This window comes from Erpetoichthys calabaricus, chromosome 3 (assembly GCF_900747795.2).
Source record: "Erpetoichthys calabaricus chromosome 3, fErpCal1.3, whole genome shotgun sequence".
Taxonomy (NCBI): Eukaryota; Metazoa; Chordata; class Cladistia; order Polypteriformes; family Polypteridae; genus Erpetoichthys; species Erpetoichthys calabaricus.
The window spans coordinates 286,168,720-286,187,410 of record NC_041396.2 but is presented as its reverse complement, the minus strand read 5'-3'; the positions used below and the strand labels follow the sequence as shown (position 1 = coordinate 286,187,410).

At 40.5% G+C, this 18,691-nt stretch overlaps 1 protein-coding gene across 1 annotated transcript; it reads right to left on the bottom strand.

Moving 5' to 3' along the window:
* Window positions 1-3,030: 3,030 nt before the first annotated feature.
* LOC114647635 (UDP-glucuronosyltransferase 2C1-like) lies at window positions 3,031-18,142 on the bottom strand. The gene is made up of 2 exons (XM_051924349.1): window positions 18,013-18,142; window positions 3,031-4,665 (listed from the first exon to the last, which is right to left on the bottom strand). Exon 2 carries the CDS (start codon window positions 4,656-4,658, stop codon window positions 3,057-3,059), a length of 1,602 nt encoding a protein of 533 aa, XP_051780309.1. The 5' UTR covers window positions 4,659-4,665; window positions 18,013-18,142; the 3' UTR covers window positions 3,031-3,056.
* Window positions 18,143-18,691: the final 549 nt, after the last annotated feature.

The window sequence follows — 18,691 nt, the reverse complement described above, 5'->3', positions numbered from 1 at the left end:
TCTTCGACCACATCCCGAGGGAGGTGGGGGACATTGAGTCCGAATGGGCCATGTTCCGTGCCTCTATTGTTGAGGCGGCTGACCGGAGCTGTGGCCGTAAGGTGGTCGGTGCCTGTCGTGGCGGCAATCCCCGAACCCGTTGGTGGACACCGGCGGTGAAGGATGCCGTCAAGCTGAAGAAGGAGTCCTACAGGACCCTTTTGTCCTGTGGGACCCTGGAGGCAGCTGATAGGTACCGGCAGGCCAAGCGGAATGCGGCTTTGGTGATTGCTGAGGCAAAAACTCGGTCGTGGGAGGAGTTTGGGGAGGCCATGGAGAACGACTTTCGGACGGCTTCGAGGAGATTCTGGTCCACCATCCGGCGTCTCAGGAAGGGGAAGCAGTGCAGTGTCAACACTGTATATGGTGGGGATGGTGCGCTGCTGACCTCGACTCGGGATGTTGTGGGTCGGTGGGGAGAGTACTTCGAAGACCTCCTCAATCCCATTAACATGCCTTCCAATGAGGAAGCAGAGCCTGGGGACTCAGAGGTGGGCTCCCCCATCTCTGGGACTGAGGTCACCGAGGTGGTCAAAAAACTCCTTGGTGGCAGGGCCCCGGGGGTGGATGAGATACGCCCGGAGTTCCTCAAGGCTCTGGATGTTGTAGGACTGTCTTGGTTGACACGCCTCTGCAACATCGCATGGACATCAGGGACAGTACCTCTGGATTGGCAGACCGGGGTGGTAGTCCCCCTCTTTAAGAAGGGGGATCGGAGGGTGTGTTCCAACTACAGAGGGATCACACTCCTCAGCCTCGCTGGAAAAGTCTATTCGGGGGTCCTGGAGAGGAGGGTCCATCGGATAGTCGAGCCTCGGATTCAGGAGGAACAGTGTGGTTTTCGTCCTGGTCGCGGAACAGTGGACCAGCTCTATACCCTTAGCAGGGTCCTGGAGGGTGCATGTTTGCCCAACCAGTCTACATGTGTTTTGTGGACTTGGAAAAGGCATTTGACCGTGTCCCTCGGGGAATCCTGTGGGGGGTACTCCGAGAGTATGGGGTACCGGCCCCCCTGATAAGGGCTGTTCGGTCCCTGTATGATCGGTGCCAGAGCTTGGTCCGCATTGCCGGCAGTAAGTCGAACCGTTTCCAGTGAGAGTTGGACTCCGCCAGGGCTGCCCTTTGTCACCGATTCTGTTCATAACTTTTATGGACAGAATTTCTAGGCGCAGCCAGGGCGTTGAGGGGGTCCGGTTTGGTGGGCTCAGGATTGGGTCACTGCTTTTCGCAGATGATGTTGTCCTGTTTGCTTCATCAGGCCGTGATCTTCAGCTCTCTCTGGATTGGTTCGCAGCCGAGTGTGAAGCAGCTGGGATGAGAATCAGCACCTCCAAATCCGAGACCATGGTTCTCAGCCGGAAAAGGGTGGAGTGCCCTCTCAGGGCTGGGAGCGAGATCCTGCCCCAAGTGGAGGAGTTCAAGTATCTCGGGGTCTTGTTCACGAGTGAGGGAAGAATGGAGCGTGAGATCGACAGGCGGATCAGTGCGGCATCCGCAGTAATGCGGGCGCTGCATCGGTCAGTCGTGGTGAAAAAGGAGCTGAGCCGCAAGGCGAAGCTCTCAATTTACCAGTCGATCTATGTTCCTACCCTCACCTATGGTCAAGAACTATGAGCAGTGACCGAAAGAACGAGATCGCGAATACAAGCGGCTGAAATGAGTTTCCTCCGCAGGGTGTCTGGGCTTTCCTTTAAAGATAGGGTGAGAAGCTCAGTCATCCGGGAGGGGCTCAGAGTAGAGCCACTGCTCCTCCGCATCGAGAGGAGTCAGATGAGGTGGCTCGGGCATCTGATCAGGATGCCTCCTGGACGCCTCCCTGGTGAGGTGTTCCGGGCACGTCTAACCGGGAGGAGGCCCCGGGGAAGACCCAGGACATGTTGGAGGGACTATGTCTCTCGACTGGCCTGGGAACGCCTTGGGATTCTCCCGGAAGATCTAGAAGAAGTGGCCGGGGAGAGGGAAGTCTGGGCATCTCTGCTCAAGCTGCTGCCCCCGCGACCCGACCTCGGATAAGCGGGAGACAATGGATGGATGGATGGATGGATGGCTTTCTTATAGCTTTATTTTAGTGTAGCCCTGATATTCTGTATATGAGTTTAACAATCTTTTCTATCATATCTAAGCAAGCCATACTAACCCCTACTTTCTCTGTTGTTCTTTTTATGTTTTTTGTAGTGGTCATCTGCACCACCACCACCTGATCAGGGCACCATGCAGTCCCTACATTGATGGATTGAAGGCCAGATGTCCACATGACCATCATCATCTAATTCTTCCATATGAAGCCTGAAAACCATGAGGACTGATTTAGATTATTTATGTTATGTAGAATATCCAGTGGCGGCTTGGTGATCTTGTGGCCTCGGAACCATTGCAGATTTTGGTTTTTTTATCCTGTCCCTGGAGATTTTTTTGTGTTTTTTCTGTCCTCCTGGCCTTTGTTTTTTCTGTGTTCCTGGCCATTGGACCGTACTTTATTCTTTGTTTCTCAGTATTGCCGAATCCTATTTTAATACTTTTCTTTTTTCTTTCTTCATCTTGTAAAGCACATTGAGCTACATCATGTTTATGAAAATGTGCTGTATAAATCAATGTTGTTGTTGATGTCATGATGAACTTACCTGTCCACATGACTTAGCTCTCTGAAGCTTGTTGTAATAGTCCATTATCCAAGATGGAGACATCTGTAATGATGATCTTGGCTGTCATGGATTTAACATAGCAATTTCCCTAACTGTTACACCCTCATCTATTCTGATTTATCAAATTTTAGGGTGACCAAAGGATTAGTTATGAGATCCTAAATGCCCTGGCCTGTACATCACACCATGCTTAAAACCTGTTTTTATATTGCATAAATTAATCTTCATTTGTGAAAACAAAATATTAAGTACTAGTAAATGTAATTATGTTGTTGTATGGCATATTAATAAAATGAAAAAAGGGAAAATTATACATATAGATTATTAAGCGACTAGACAGATTGTTTAGTGATAGAAGTATATCATTATAAATATTTATTGCTTGATTTTTCCCTTTTTACAAACTTTGTACCACAATAGTCTGCATGAAGCGAAAATGAATGTAAAGAAGATGGCTATCATTAATAGTAAAACCAATATAATGTCAACACAGTGGTATTCATACCATGACATACGGTATGATTCAGTTCGCAAATGAGTGGCACCTTTGTTATTTATTACATACTCAATCCAGTATATGGCGGCGTCCAGTGGTTTAACAAGCTGGTCATGATGGAGTCTGGACACTCGTTGCATGTTGTCTCGATAGGATGATTTGTTAAGGACAGTTTTCAATGCTTCTAATACGTCTTCAGTGTTTAGATTAGTGATGTCAAGCACATTGGCTGCACCTCTCTCCTTTAATCTGACGAAGTTATCAAACTGGTCGAAGAGAAGAGGCAGTCCTACTATGGGTACACCATGGTAAATTGCTTCATAGATTCCATTAGTGCCTCCATGAGACACAAATACTCTTGTCTTAGGGTGTCCCAAGATATCATTTTGGGGCATCCATTTAACCAGAAGTGTATTATTACCTAAACCAGTAGGAGTTTCTCCAGAATACTTCCAAATCACTTTCTGGGGTAGCTGTGCAAAAGCAGCAGCTATCTTATTTGTAATATCTTTTGGGAGGTTGCTTATTAGAGTTCCTAATGACATGATAATGACACCATGCTCACCAGAGCTTTCCATAAATTGTTCCAAATCTGATGGTAAAGGCTTAGAAGGTTTACACTGAAAACCACCTACATAGACAACATTTGGCATTGAGGGCCTTGGGAATTCAAAGACAAAATTAACCCTTATGAGCCAAATGTCAGCAGACTGAATGAGAGTATTAATATTAATATCAGGACCAAAGTACCGTAAGCACAGAGCATCGTAATATGGTCTTATGAAAAACCATTCTAACCATGTATTAAATCCATAACTTACTACATTTTTTAATCTTTGGGAAAAAGTCATTTTATCAGTAAATTCGGTACCTGGTAATGGAGTGTAAGAAATTGGAGATGGAGCAATGAAGAAATGTGCCTCACTACTGGATACCCAGCGGACATTAAAGACCATAGGCAGCTGGAGATAGTGGGCTATAAGCACTCCTCCACCCAGACCAGGGTCTGTGAGGGCCAAATCAAAATGAGCATCTTGGAGTTTCTTCATAAGCTCCTGGTTTTCAAACATGGTGGAAACCATTAGACAAGACATATTGTGACCCTTAGATAGTAGACTGAACATTTGATACTGCAGGGCAACAAGGGAAAACCAAGATCCCATGCTTTTGGTGTAAATCATGCTATTCACCATTGAACGAAACAGTTCATCTCTGTTTGTGTCTTGAGGAAGAGGAAGAGGTATTCTAATTGAAGTGTAGAATGGAGAATCCTCATTGATGTACCAGTTGGTGGAGGGTATCACTACTGTAATGTTGTGTCCTCTGTTGTGCAGCTCTTGAATGAGAATTTTCATATTCACCCAGTGGCTTCCATCAATTGGAATAACTAGAATCTTGCCAGCCCAACAATGAGGGTAGTGAAAGAGAAGACTCATTGAAATGATAGTTTTCAAAATTCGTATCCAGGAGGAAAACTTCATTTTTAACCTGAAAGAATAAAAGATACATTTTGAATAAATAGTTGGAGGATATGGGTGGCATGGTGGCGCCGTGGTTAGCGCTGCTGCCTCGCAGTTGGGAGACCTGGGGACCTGGGTTCACTTCCCGGGTCCTCCCTGCATGGAGTTTGCATGTTCTCCCCGTGTCTGCGTAGGTTTCCTCCCACAGTCCAAAGACATGAAGGTTAGGTGGATTGGCAATTCTAAATTGGCCCTAGTGTGTGCTTGGTGTGTGGGTGTGTTTCTGTGTGTCCTGCGGTGGGTTGGCACCCTGCCCAGGATTGGTTCCTGCCCTGTGTTGGCTGGGATTGGCTCCAGCAGACCCCCGTGACCCTGTGTTCGGTTTCAGCGGGTTGGAAAATGAATGAATGGATGGATAGTTGGAGGATTAAGTAAGAGCTGTCATTCTAATGCTGCATTATATAAGCCATCAGAAACCAGACCGAATTAAAAAAAAAATCCTTTTCCTGGTGATACTCACTTTGAAAAATCCTAAGCTGTAAAGAACATTCCTCTGGCAGCTGTTTCAAGGCCTTCCAGCAAAATTCCCAAATAATAATAATAATTCTTTGCATTTATATAGCATAAAGCGCTCAGCAATTGCAGGTTAAGGGCCTTGCTCAAGGGCTCAACAGAGCAGAGGCCCTATTGGCATTTACGGGATTCAAACCAGCAACCTTCCGATTGCCAGTGCAGATCCCTAGCCTCAGAGCCACCACTCCACCGATAAATCAGATCAGAGACTGAATCCTTGGAATGTGTCCTAAGTCTGCACGCAGCTCACCACCATTTGAGGTGCCCAATGCCTAAGCCACCTCAGCTGACAGCACGCAACCTCATGTGTAAAAATCTCCTTTTTTAATGAGCATTGCTTTGCCCATTCTGTTATTCTGATATTAGCTGTTCTGTGCTGTGGTCTAATAAAATTCCTTCCAATTGCATCAGGACTTTTGTCTAAACCAAATACAACTAACCCCTAAACTCTGCCTGTTAATTTCTTTCGCTATTATTTCAGTATGTTTTTACACAAATCGTACACTTCCTTTAATGTTCACATTATTGATCATTGTTCAGTTCTTCAGTGTTTCCTTTTTAAACAAACATTCCACCAAGTTTACCTTTTCCTTGCCAAATTATCTTTAATTGGTTTATCAATCTATCCATTTATTCAACCAAATAAATCCAGTTCAGGGTGATTTGTGGCTTCTTTGGGTATAAGACAGGAATAAACCCTGGACAGTGCATCACCAGGGGCCTCATGTATAAACGGTGCGTACGCACAGAAATGTTGTGTACGAACCTTTCCACGCTCAAATCGCGATGTATAAAACCTAAACTTGCCGTAAAGCCACGCACATTTCCACGGTAACTCATACCTTGGCGTACGCAATTTCTCCGCTCGGTTTTGCAGACTGGCGGCACCCAGCGTCAAAGCAGTGCTACTGTTCCTGTGTGGTTACCCTTTCTTAGATCCACATCCACGGCGGCGGCTTTGTCAAATACACTGAAATTAACCGCATATCGTTCATAAATTTAATGCATCTGATTGTAATTAACCTGTAACAATATAATGGTCCACAGAATGGTCAAACTACTGTTCCTGTGTGCTCATCCTTTCTTTCTTAGCTCCACATTCCTGACGCGGCTTTATAAATACACTGAAATTAACTGCATATTGTTTATTAGTGTAATGCATCTGATTGTAATTAACCTGATGCAATATAATGGGCCAGGGAATAGCCATAGTATTCCAAATACCATAACTGCTTTAGCGTTGTTACGCTCACTGCATCTTGTTCTTCTTTTTGCTGTTCCCGTTAAGGGTTGCTACTGCGGATCATCTTTTTCCATATTACTCTCACTGCACCACTCGGAGTATTTATATCACTGTATCTGAGTGTGAATCACAGCAGCAGATGATCGGAAAGAGAATTATCGGTATACAGTTTCAAGTACACACTACCTCAACCACGGCAAAAAGCGTCAAAGCCTTTCCTGTAAGGACCTCGCGTTTCAGAAACAGTTTCATCCCAAGAACTATAAACGCACTCAATCACCTCACTGTAAACTTGCACTACAGTTATAATATTGCACAACCTGCGCTACTTTATAAAGCGCGTATGATGACAATATCATTTTTAAGATGAAATACAGCAAAATATGTTGCTTATAGTATACAGATAAAACTTTAACTTCATTTAAATAATCTGTATTGTTAATAATTAAACATGTGAAGACACGGTGCCGCAGCGTATAGCTGGTTCAAGGATAGCTCCTGCCTTGCGCTGTATTCTTGCTGGTGCTGACGCGACACTGGAAGGATAGACGAATACTGTAGAATAATTAAACATGTACTACGAAGATATTTCAATGTTCCTTAAAAGTTTTGAAGAATCGGCGTTTTAAGCTTACAAATGGCTTAACGTCTAGTACAGAGCTGATTGTGTGGCGATTGGAGAAAGAAAAGTATGGACAGGAATTGGAGGTTAGTACGTTTGAAAGAGACAGTACTTCTGTAATAAATTATTTCATCGAAGGTCGCACATGGTGCAGCAAGCCTCTTGCGTGAGATATGAACAATCACTGCGCCACCGTGTTCCCATGTTTAATAACATGCTTTCATTCCTATCATCATGAAAATGATATCACGTATACATCTCAGTATTTTAATTATTCAGAGAGCTGTAATATCTTGAATGTAATGCATTCTGTGTCCTGTCGGAGAAAGAGAAAGAACGGAAGCACGTAGTGATTCACACACATAGAGCACATAGAAGATCAAACACAGAAAAAAGCATTTAACCTGCTACTTGAGAAACTAGTAAAATAAACGATTTTAAGATGAAGTTTATGATGTTCTACTTTAATGGCAAAATAAACTACGTGATTAAAGTGGAAATTTCGAGATTAAAGTTGACATTTCGTGCTTTTTTCCCACTGTGTGCCTATGTTTTTTGTTTGTACCCTAATAAGCTTTCATATGACACTCAGACGGTGGGCTACGACTCGCCTTTTCACAGCGACTGTGATATGTGATTTCTTTTTTATTTCGGGCACTGTGCGACTTTGTGAATTTGATCTTTCGAGTTTTTCCGACACTCTGTCACTCGATCATCTTTCTTTTGTTGATTATACCACTGTTTAAACCAACAAATAGTACGTTTTTCCTTTGCCTCCACTTGGTATTCGCTGAAATTCTTATATTTTCCCCCGTGCTTTTCCCATTGTCTTTTCACAGAAGGCTATTTATATTGATTTGCATATTCAAAGAGGCGTAATTCTGGGAGGAGTTGGGGCGGGACAGAAGGCGCGTGCACGTGCGTTACTTTTCGCGCAAATTGGGATTTATGTAGTGGAAGAACGTGAAAGTATGCATGCGCACAGATTCCTGCATCTGGATTTTTCTGTGCGTACGCACAATCCCGCTTTTGTGCTTATGCCATGTTATAGTGTGAGTTCTACGCACGGCGTTATACATGAGGCCCCAGTTGATTTCAAGATATACTATAAACACAATGTACCACATACAAAAGGAATACCAGAATGCAAGGAAATTAACCCACAAAGATTGAAACAAATGTGCAAACTCCAGACCATGTCTGAATTGAAATCCTGGACTCTGGAGTTGAGACTGACCAGCACTAACCACTGTATCACATTTTGCTGCTCTTAGACAAATCCAAACTGTTTTATGCATCGAAATGCAATCTTTCTAAATACTTGCCGCAGATTATCATTTTTTCGTCACCATGACTTCTGTCTTTATAACAAGCAGCACAGAGGTGAATGCTGGTCTCATGAAAGGAGTTGTTATGTCTAACAGGATATAGGACCAGGGGATGAGCAGAAGGAAGAGTTAAAAACAAAACTAACACACAACTAACTAAACAACTAACACATACGATTCTTTGTCTGGGTGGACATAAGATCCTTATTACCAAAAAAGAAAATTGCTAACTACAATTCATAGTGCTATCCAAAAACTTGGATTCTGATCACCCTGCACCACACCACACTGCCTGTTTTTTACTTATAGTGAAATAACATCACATATCATATGACATGAGCCATTTAATAAGCAACTGCTTTGAAAACTGTGAACATTATAAAACATTACAAAGTTTTGGGGAATAACATAATTCAAATTATCATAAAAATAAAACAAAAACACCAGAAGTTCAGAACTATATTGTCCTTCGATACATGTCCATCATTTGTCACATGCTGTTACACACTCAAAAATTTATAAACATTCTTATAGATGGACATTTTTCCTAAAATTAGACATAATGCAAATTTCTCTTGCCATTTGTTGTGAAATACCAATCTGCACCATCCAGTACTGAAAGGTATCAGTTATTCTTCTAAGAAAAATAAATACATCCTGATGTCTTTAATCACAAATAGGGAAAGAAATACAAGCAATGACCTGATAATCAGTCATATTCTTGTTGCACACCACATACTTAAACTAATAATAGCCAATAGCCAAATTGTAATGAAATAAAGTAATCTTTTCACTAACAATTTTCTTGGTTAATATTAATATATTTTAATGTATGGGCGAGAAGCCAGGGATTTAAAATTAATAGAACATCAGTACGAGATTCATGTTCTTTAATAAGGAGACCAAACAAAACAAGCTGATTACCTTTGACCAGATTGTAAAATACCATGTGGTAATCCAGGAGTATCATAAGTTCTTCAGTACTGGATAAACACTACGGTTGTACATTAGTACTATAGAACATAAAATAAAATAGCTATGGGGAACGCTATCAGTTAAGATATGCGTACTTTACATACCTTACATGGACACATCATATCATACATGAATAAACAGTCTCAAAATAAAAAACACTGACTAACCACTCACAATTCCAGAAAAGCAAAGAGAAGCAAACTAATTAGATAACAAGAGCATCATGCACCCTGCTAAACAGCACCTGGGTACATTACTTTTAAAATTATCTTATTTACTTTACAAATTATTTACCAAAAATGTAAATATGTTATATAGATTATTTAAAAATGTAAGGTTATTTTAACACTGAAAAGGAAAAAAGGTGAAGTGCAGGTTTAGTCTTCAATGGGTGTGCATAAAATGCATGAAATGTAATGCTTTGTAAAAAGCATTTTACTTTTTCTTCTTGTATATGAAAAACTGCACATTACACTGGCAAGCATTGTTTTATGAAATCATAAGCCCAAATGAACTTTCATAAAATTGACCAGAAAAACAACTAAATTTGATACACTTTTGTGTTTTATAAATAAATTTTGTCCTTCATCTCTAATATAGTAAATAACTTCCATCCCATTTTTTTCAATCTTTAATGTGAGGCCCCAAATAACTGCAGTAAGAACACAGGCTACTGTGCCTCCAGCTCTTTCAACATAACTTTTATGAACACCCGATTACTAGGGTGCTGTACCGTGTTAGCCATTATGAATGTAGAGAAAAGCCAAGCAAAATGACACCTTTTATTGGCTAACTAGAAAGATTACAATATGCAAGCTTTCGAGGCAACTCAGGCCCCTTCTTCAGGCAAGATGTAATCATCTGAGTTGCCTCGAAAGCTTGCATATTGTAATCTTTCTAGTTAGCCAATAAAAGGTGTCATTTTGCTTGGCTTTTCTGAACACCCGATTGAAAACTAAACTGACACTTTATTCACAGCACACTCTTTTCAGATTGACTGTGTGATTCAGCCCTGCAGAAAACTGATTTACAGCACCACATTTGCATCTCACCTTACACCCGTTATGCTGCCATAACCTCTGTCCTCTGCCATAACCCTAAACTGGTCCAATTAACTTTACTCCTCAGCACATATGTATACTTCTAACTTTTGTCCATTTCTTTTCACTTCATTGAAAGCTACGCATGTGGTACTTCCTCACTAGCATTCTCTAGACAGCTGGAGCACACAGTACACAATGATACCAAATAAGCAACAATACGTTTGCAAAATAAAGCAGTTTTTTTTTTAAGTGTCAGGTAGATTAACCAGTAATGCATATCTGTTCTTTTTTTGTAAGTAATGCAGACATTTTTATTACAATAAAATAAGTATTGCTTTTGGTTACTCGTTACTTTAAAAGTAATCTGACTGTGTAACACATATCATCTATAACATTATCCCCAACACTGCTGCCAAATAAACCTAACTGTGCTGTAACAGTGATATCAATGGGTGTCAAAAAATAGAGTTTTCATTTCTGAAACTGTAGTAGACCAATTTCAATGGATTCTAAGAATGCTCCATTAATCCATGAGATACTCAGTTCCAACAAAATTAGATTTAAAAAAGAAAAATTGACAATTGTCTAAAAAATAAGCTCTGGAGGTTTCTATCGAGAGGCTAATTTAGCAACTATAGTGCCAAGAGAGAGCTGTTCACACTGGTGAGAGGTGAGATAAAGTTTTGAGAGGTCCAAAAGAAGGAGAATCTAAGAAAAAGGAACAGTCGTTACAGAGAGAAAAGAAAAGACAAACCGGCTTATTTATAGCCAGAAAGAGAAAACAGGAAGGCAATGCCACAACATATGGAGGAAGGTGCCAGATAAAACAAGCAAGCACAAATGACAAAACGAAGAGAAATACCCTTTGAAATAAAATCTTTATTGGCAGTTGGGTAACGTTTATAAATTATTTTAAGTTGTTTGAATTGCTACTTAGGGCTTTTGGAAGAAAATTTGACATTCTGAAAATATTTTACAAAGAGAGTGGGGAAGGATGTAGATGAAGATCACAGGACCATTGTGAGATTAAAGGGAAAAGTTTCTAGAAAGACTTAAAGAGTAAAGAACAGAGGGTGATTTCCTCAAGGGAGGAACAAAACAAAGAAAAATGTAGATGCTAAGGAAAAGACTAAAATAAAGAGACATCAGATGCCTTGAACACTGATTGGAGTTGTCTTTGTTCCTCATTTTTTTCTAGCATACCTTTAAAGGTTGTCTCAAAGCGATTATACTGTATACACGTTTCTTCAGGTCTTTATTATCCTGCTGCAGCTCCTTTATGTCTTGAGTGGTGGTCATGGTGGCCATTGCATTGATCATTACCTTCAGTTCAGACAGATCGTTTTGGCCTTCGTGCTCCACATGTGAAGTGATAAGCCCTGTTAGAGCTGATGCTCCCGGCTCGCAAGGAATAGATGAAAACGCGGAAGGCAAGGAAATTTCCAGTTTCAATGAATCTTCTGGAATTGACGAGCTATCGTAACCTGCATCACTTGCACATTCGCTCCTAGTTTTACTCTCGACTGGAGACGATTCAGTGGCCTGGTGTCCCAGGATATCTGAGCTTTCACCTGTCTGTTCCAGGGCAGTCTCTGTAAGGCTGTACCTTGAGGTTGGACTTGGACTTGATGCCTGTCTAGGCTTGGGTGTAGCTTTGGTTTTCTTTTCCGCTTCTTTCTGAGCCCCTTTCTTACCGCTCATGTTTATATATGCTTGCAAATATACTGTAAGAGAACCTCCTTGAGTTGGGTAAATACAGGATACCTCGGGATGATAAAAATAAGAGAAAAATTAACACAGCTGCTAATGAAGTTCTGCTTCAGATGTCCATTTCCCATAACTGACAAGACCAACTCACAGTTGTAAACTGAAGAAAAAAGCATGAACTAGGAAGATGAAAACAAGACTGTGGAGGCTGGACTGTTATAAGGTCTTACCAGATCACTAAGAAGGCTAACTCAGGGTGATCCCAGTGAATAACCACATTCTGAAATAACTCATTTATTCCAGTATAACTGTTGCAGTCATCTCCCTGTCATTTATACTTACTTGCTAGAGGCATTGACCTCATTTAACCTACTCATCTTTTGGCATGATGGAGGAAATCCTGAGTGGCCTAAGGAAAATCTATTAAGTTATGGGAAGGCATTCTCTTTAAACTTCCTCTTGTTGAAGGATAATAATTTCCCTACCTATCTATTTTATGTATTGTCATTAATATTAAATTGGTTTATAGTGTCTATTGGAGATATCTTGTAAGTTTATGGGATCATTATTGTCATATATTTCAGAGTACAGTGAAATTCTTATTTGCTTCTAATTATCAACATGCAAAATGTTGTCACCCTCAGAACATTAGTGCAACCTAGATAAGAACAGACCATTTAGCCCAACAAAGATCGACAGTCCTATCAACTTAATTCTTCTAAAATATAATCAAGTCAATTTTGAAATTTCCCTAAACTCCTGCTGTGTACCATATTCCATGTGTTTGTGGCTATCCGTGTAAAGAAAGGCTTCCTAATATTTGTGCAAAATTTACCCTTATTATGTTTCTAACTGTGACCCCATGTTCTCGATGAATTCATTATAAAGTAACAGTCTTGATTCACTGGACTAATTCCCTTCATAATTTTAAACACTTCAATCATATCTCATGTTAATCTTCTTTTGCTTAAACTGAAAATGCTTAGCTCTTAGCTCTGCAGTCCTGGAATCATCCTAGTCACTCTTCTCTGTACTTTTTTTCAGGTACTATGATTGCTAAGTTTTCCTACTCACTTAAAGATATTTTTAGGCAATAAAGATAAAAGTTTGGGTTTTCTCTGCAAATTACTTACTTACTTTATATACACAGTGATGAACGAACAAGCATAGTTTCATTTTGTATACAGTTTTATGAAAATGACCCAAAAGTTAGCTTTGCCAATGATTTTATGGTTGCAAAATGTGAATCTCATTACAATGTGAATCTGTGGGTTTTTTGAAGTGTTTTGGAGTAGAAGTAACCAATGTTACTCTCTAAGAGTTATTCCACAGCTGGTACTACTTTTTCTTTCCTTGTCCATCTTTCAATTCCATTTGCTGCCCTACGTTCCACTGCCCCTTTCATGTGGCTCCATGTAATATCATCACAGTGTCAGCCTACACATTCACAGCATCAGTTACATCTCACACCACTTATTTAGGGGCAAATAACACCATGGATAACCTCATCTATGCTTATTTTCCCCAATGCTGCTGGCCACATACTCAGACCAATAGATTTTAGCAATGGTGAAATGCTTGCAAATATTTGATGATTAGCCCCACTTCTTACTTTTCATTTTCTGCACCATAATAAATTGTTCAATGGTTTTGCACAAGGAAAAAAAGGTTGCACATGAGATAAAAGTCTGTATTAATGTGTGGCAAAACGCATATTGTTTTGCGTTTTATTTATTTATTTATTTTTTGCTTCAAATTTAATTACACACAATCCTATCATTGATTGCAGGTCACATTTAAACACTTACCATCCTCTTGAACGATCACTTAGATAGAGGAGTCAATTGAACTGACACTTGTATTTTGAGTAGCACTGCTGCCTTGTAGTAAATAGACTATAGGGTTCACATCCTGGGTCCACCCTGTGTGGAATTTGCATGTTTTCCTCATGTTTGTATGGGTTTCCTCCAAGTGCCTGAATTTCCTCCCATTGTCGTAAGACATGTAGGTTAGGTGGATTGGGGATACTAAATTGTCCCTTAGTGGGGTTAGGGGTATGTGTGTATATGTGTATTCACCCTATAATGGACTGACACCCCACAACCCCATTAAGAACTAAGCATGTTTGAAAATGACTGACTGAGTTGGGAATTTCATTCAGTTTCCTGCAGTACACACCACTTTGCTATTGTGGCCACATTATGATTATTATTTAAAATTGCTGTAAGTGAATTAATTAAGCTAACTGACAAAATTACCCAAAAAAGTATCCATCCATCCATTATCCAACCCACTATATCCTAACTACAGGGACATGGGGGTCTGCTGGAGCCAATCCCAGCCAATACAGGAAACAAACCCCGAGCAGGGCACCAACCCACCGCAGGGCACACACACCAAGCATACACAGTAGGGGCAATTTTGGTTTGCCAATGCACCTAACCTGCATGTCTTTGGACTGTGTGAGAAAACCGGAGCACCTGGAGGAAACCCACGCAGACACGAGGAGAACATGCAAACTCCATGTAGGAAGGACCTGGGAAGTGAACCCAGGTCTCCTAACTGCAAGTCAGCAGTGCTACCACTGTGCCGCCCACCCAAAAAAAGTACTTTATAGAATACTTTTTCATAGAGTACATTCAATTTTTCCTGACCTAGGGAGCATGCTGTGATAGCATGTTGCTGCAGACAACACACGATGAATCACCTGGATTGAGACCCGATTGCAGCAGGTGACACCTCAGCACCACACTGGAACAGTGTGAGGTTTTTTTTTTTACAGTGCCTGGAGTGCCAATCCTGACACCAGCCCCCAAGCTTTCCCTGCAAGTTGGGGTACCTACTTGCAGGGCTGGATGCATATTAACATCATACTCAGGACAACTCAATTCCAGGTTAAAGGCCTTGCTCAAGGGCCCAATGGAGTAGAGTCATTTTTGGCATTTATAGTATTAGAACCAACAACCTTCTAATTGCCAGCACATATCTTAAGCTTCAGGGGCACCACTCAGTCTCTAGAAAGGGCCTAAATACACATGCAGTAAATGGAACACAAATCAAGAACCACTCTCCCACCCACTTCTATGCATAAGAAAACAGACAGGGGGTGGTGGTGGAGGATGTCATAGGACCACAGCCGTCCAGTCTACCATCAACTAAAAGACAGCTAACCACACACTGATTGTCGCACTACGGGTCCTTCATTCAGGACTAAATTCCAAAAATAGGAGATTTCTAGAAGTTAGGGAGAAGAGAGTCAGATGACTTAGATCTGGAGGTTTAAACAAAAAATTTACTGTTATGATGTCTGAACAGAACAGTACATACTTTGCAGACTAAACAGATTATACAGATAGATCGAGAAGCAGAACAAATGAGGTAGACAAATATTCAAAACCATTATATTAAAAGACAGTTAAAGACAACAGACCAGAAGGAAGCAACAAGAAATTTAAAACATATGGATAAAGGTGCCAGGAATTTTAAAACAGAATAGGTTATATGGTTTAAAAACAAACAAAATCATAAAATTTAGGTACAAGACATGAATTTTGTATGAATTGAATCAGCAGAGGGAAGGTTGAGGGTACAGATAAAACAAATAAAGAGAGGACAGGCATTAGGAAGGTGCTATGTACATGAAATGTATTATTATTATTATTATTATTATTATTATTATTATTATTATTATAAGAGTAGCAATCCTTACTTAGAAAAACAGGAAGTTTGGAGTCAGGCTCCCTAGCTACAGTTAATCAGAAAAATATGTGAAATGGAGAAGAGGAAGAAAAGAGAACCAAACCACTCCAAATGTGACTAGGTAGAAAAAGGTAGAAAAAAAGAAGGAGATGGAATACAAAACTTTGAAAATAATGAGTGGAATGGGGAACACCTGAGTTCATAAATATGTCACTCGGTGTCTTCACACCCAAAAATAAGTAAAGGTATACTGTAACCACTAATTCAAGACACCTCATTGCAGATTATGGGATTTTGGGGGTGCCAATGTGGGTAGACAACTATGAGACCATCCATCCATCCATTTTCCAACCCGCTGAATCTGAACACTGGGTTATGGGGTACCTATGAGACTCTCCACAAAATGTTAGATTCTCCAAGAAAGAGGGGCAAATTTTAAAAAGTTTTTTAAGTGTTTAGGAGACATTCAATTACACTAAGGAATTAAGGGTGTAGTAAAAAAAAAAAAAAAAAAACTCATAGAGTAAGCACCAAGTACTGCAAGTAATAAAGCTCAAACCAATATTCAAAAGACTGAATGAAGATTAATTCAGTATTTGAAATCCTAATAATCACTAATCCTATGATTATTAAATACTGATAAATACTTTGAGCTTGACATCATTACTCAGTGAACATAATAGAATTAATGTCAAAAATGTTAGCCTCACAACTCCAGAATATCCATCCATCCATTATCCAACCCGCTGAATCCAAACACAGGGTCACGGGGGTCTGCTGGAGCCAATCCCAGCCAACACAGGGCACAAGGCAGGGAACCAATCCTGGGCAGGGTGCCAACCCACCGCAGGACACACACAAACACACCCACACACCAAGCACACACTAGGGCCAATTTAGAATCACCAATCCACCTAACCTGCATGTCTTTGGACTGTGGGAGGAAACCGGAGCGCCCGGAGAAAACCCACGCAGACACGGGGAGAACATGCAAACTCCACGCAGGGAGGACCCGGGAAGCGAACCCAGGTCCCCAGGTCTCCCAACTGCGAGGCAGCAGCGCTACCCACTGCGCCACCGTGCCGCCCCAACTCCAGAATATCATTATAAAATTCCTGCGGGTGTTTGGAGATAATATGGGCTGGAGTTCTCTCTCCACTTCTCTGTGGTTAATCAGGAGCAGTAAACTGGCTTGGTGTGTAAAACTTTTCTACACTTGTACCCAATTCCTTGGGCTAGATCACAGGTGTCGAACTCCAGGCCTGGAGGGCCGCAGTGGGTGCAGGTTTTCATTCTAACAGTTGACCTGTTTTCACTGCTAATTAACTCCTTTTCCCTTAATTTTACTAGCCCTATTTTTAAGGATTCAGTCCTCTCAATTGATTCTTTTCTTCATTAAATGGCAGCCAAACAGAAATGAGACGTGAAATGAGCCGACAGATGACCAGCTAAATTGGGGCTTCAGACTCCAACCAATTTCAGTCCAACCAGTTCCTTAATGAGAAGCCAATTCTGGCTGTTAATTAAACCTGTTGTTTAATTCAATGGCTTGCTGCTGCTCTCATTCTACCACAGCAGACATTTCCCAAACTGTTGATTTTCTGTTTCTGATTACTGACCAGAGAGATCAACATTACCAAGACCATCACCTTTCTTTATGTTCAGATAATGTGCTTAGCTGGTCACCTGTTTGTTAATTTTGTGTCAAATTATTGTTTGGCTGTTAATTAAGGGAAAAGAAAGAACTAAAGGGTCTTAGCCGAGTTAATTAAAACTAAGGCAAAAGTCAGAATGTCAGAATGAAAAAGGTGGTTAGAATGAAAACCTGCAACCATTGTGGCCCTCCAGGACCAGAGTTAGATAATGGATAGAAAAAATTAAAAAAGGACTTTTTTTGTTGTTGTAATGTGGTTCAAAAACATGCTATAAAAAAAACTAAAATAGATGTTCAAATATAAAAAGTGCTACTTACAAAACATAAACAGAGGTAAAATCTTGTTTTTATGTAAATATTTAGTATTATTTAGTATAAATACAGGTTACTAGATATAAGAGATTTTAAGTTTTAACATTAGAAACTGTTACAGTTAATGCGCAAAATAAAGAGAACTGAGCAGCGCACGCCATTAAAGCTTATAGGTGTCTTTAAAGGACACATATAAAGTACGAAAGAATAATATTTTACCTTTGCTGTAGAACCTGGTTTTCTTTAACTGAGCCGCGATTTATCGTGTGAACTTTTAATTGAATAAGGTTTACTAGTCGAAAGTTCGAAGTTTATGATCAAACACGTCAGTTTTCCTTTTTAAAGCATGACAGCGTTTGACTTTTAAAACAGACCAGTTACTTATTAATGACCTTTCGTACTCACTAATGGTAGGCCTACGATACATTTGTTTATTAGGAGTATACAAAGTAGACAGTATTACTTGGGAATTAAGGGTTTGACAAAATGAAAAGTCTAAATAAAATCCGTACCTAGTGCACTTGCTGTTTTTTGCGATGAACAATCGGTCTCGATCCAGCGACTAATGAGACGGCAAAGGCACAGGCTTCCTGTAATCTAGAAGAAGATCCGTGCAATTAAAAACGATGTAGGCAAGCGGCGAAATTGCCATTTAGGAGAGAAAAAGAAAAACTTTGTTTAGCTTAAAATGCTGTGCATGATTCTTTCTAATCATTTTTGTTCAGCCCTGTTCCACATCACTAAAATAGTGCGACATTGGAATTGGTGCTTTACTTCAGCAAATATATAGATTCCTTTAATCTGATTAATAAATGACGTGCAGGCAATCATTTGCTAATCTGCGTGTTTGGGCAGAGAGAAGTTTCTAACTGTAAGGGCTGGACACATCTTATAAGGT

Excerpts from the sequence above, each read along its gene's own strand:
- LOC114647635 (XM_051924349.1), bottom strand. The coding sequence starts at position 4,658 with ATGAAGTTTTCCTCCTGGATACGAATTTTGAAAACTATCATTTCAATG.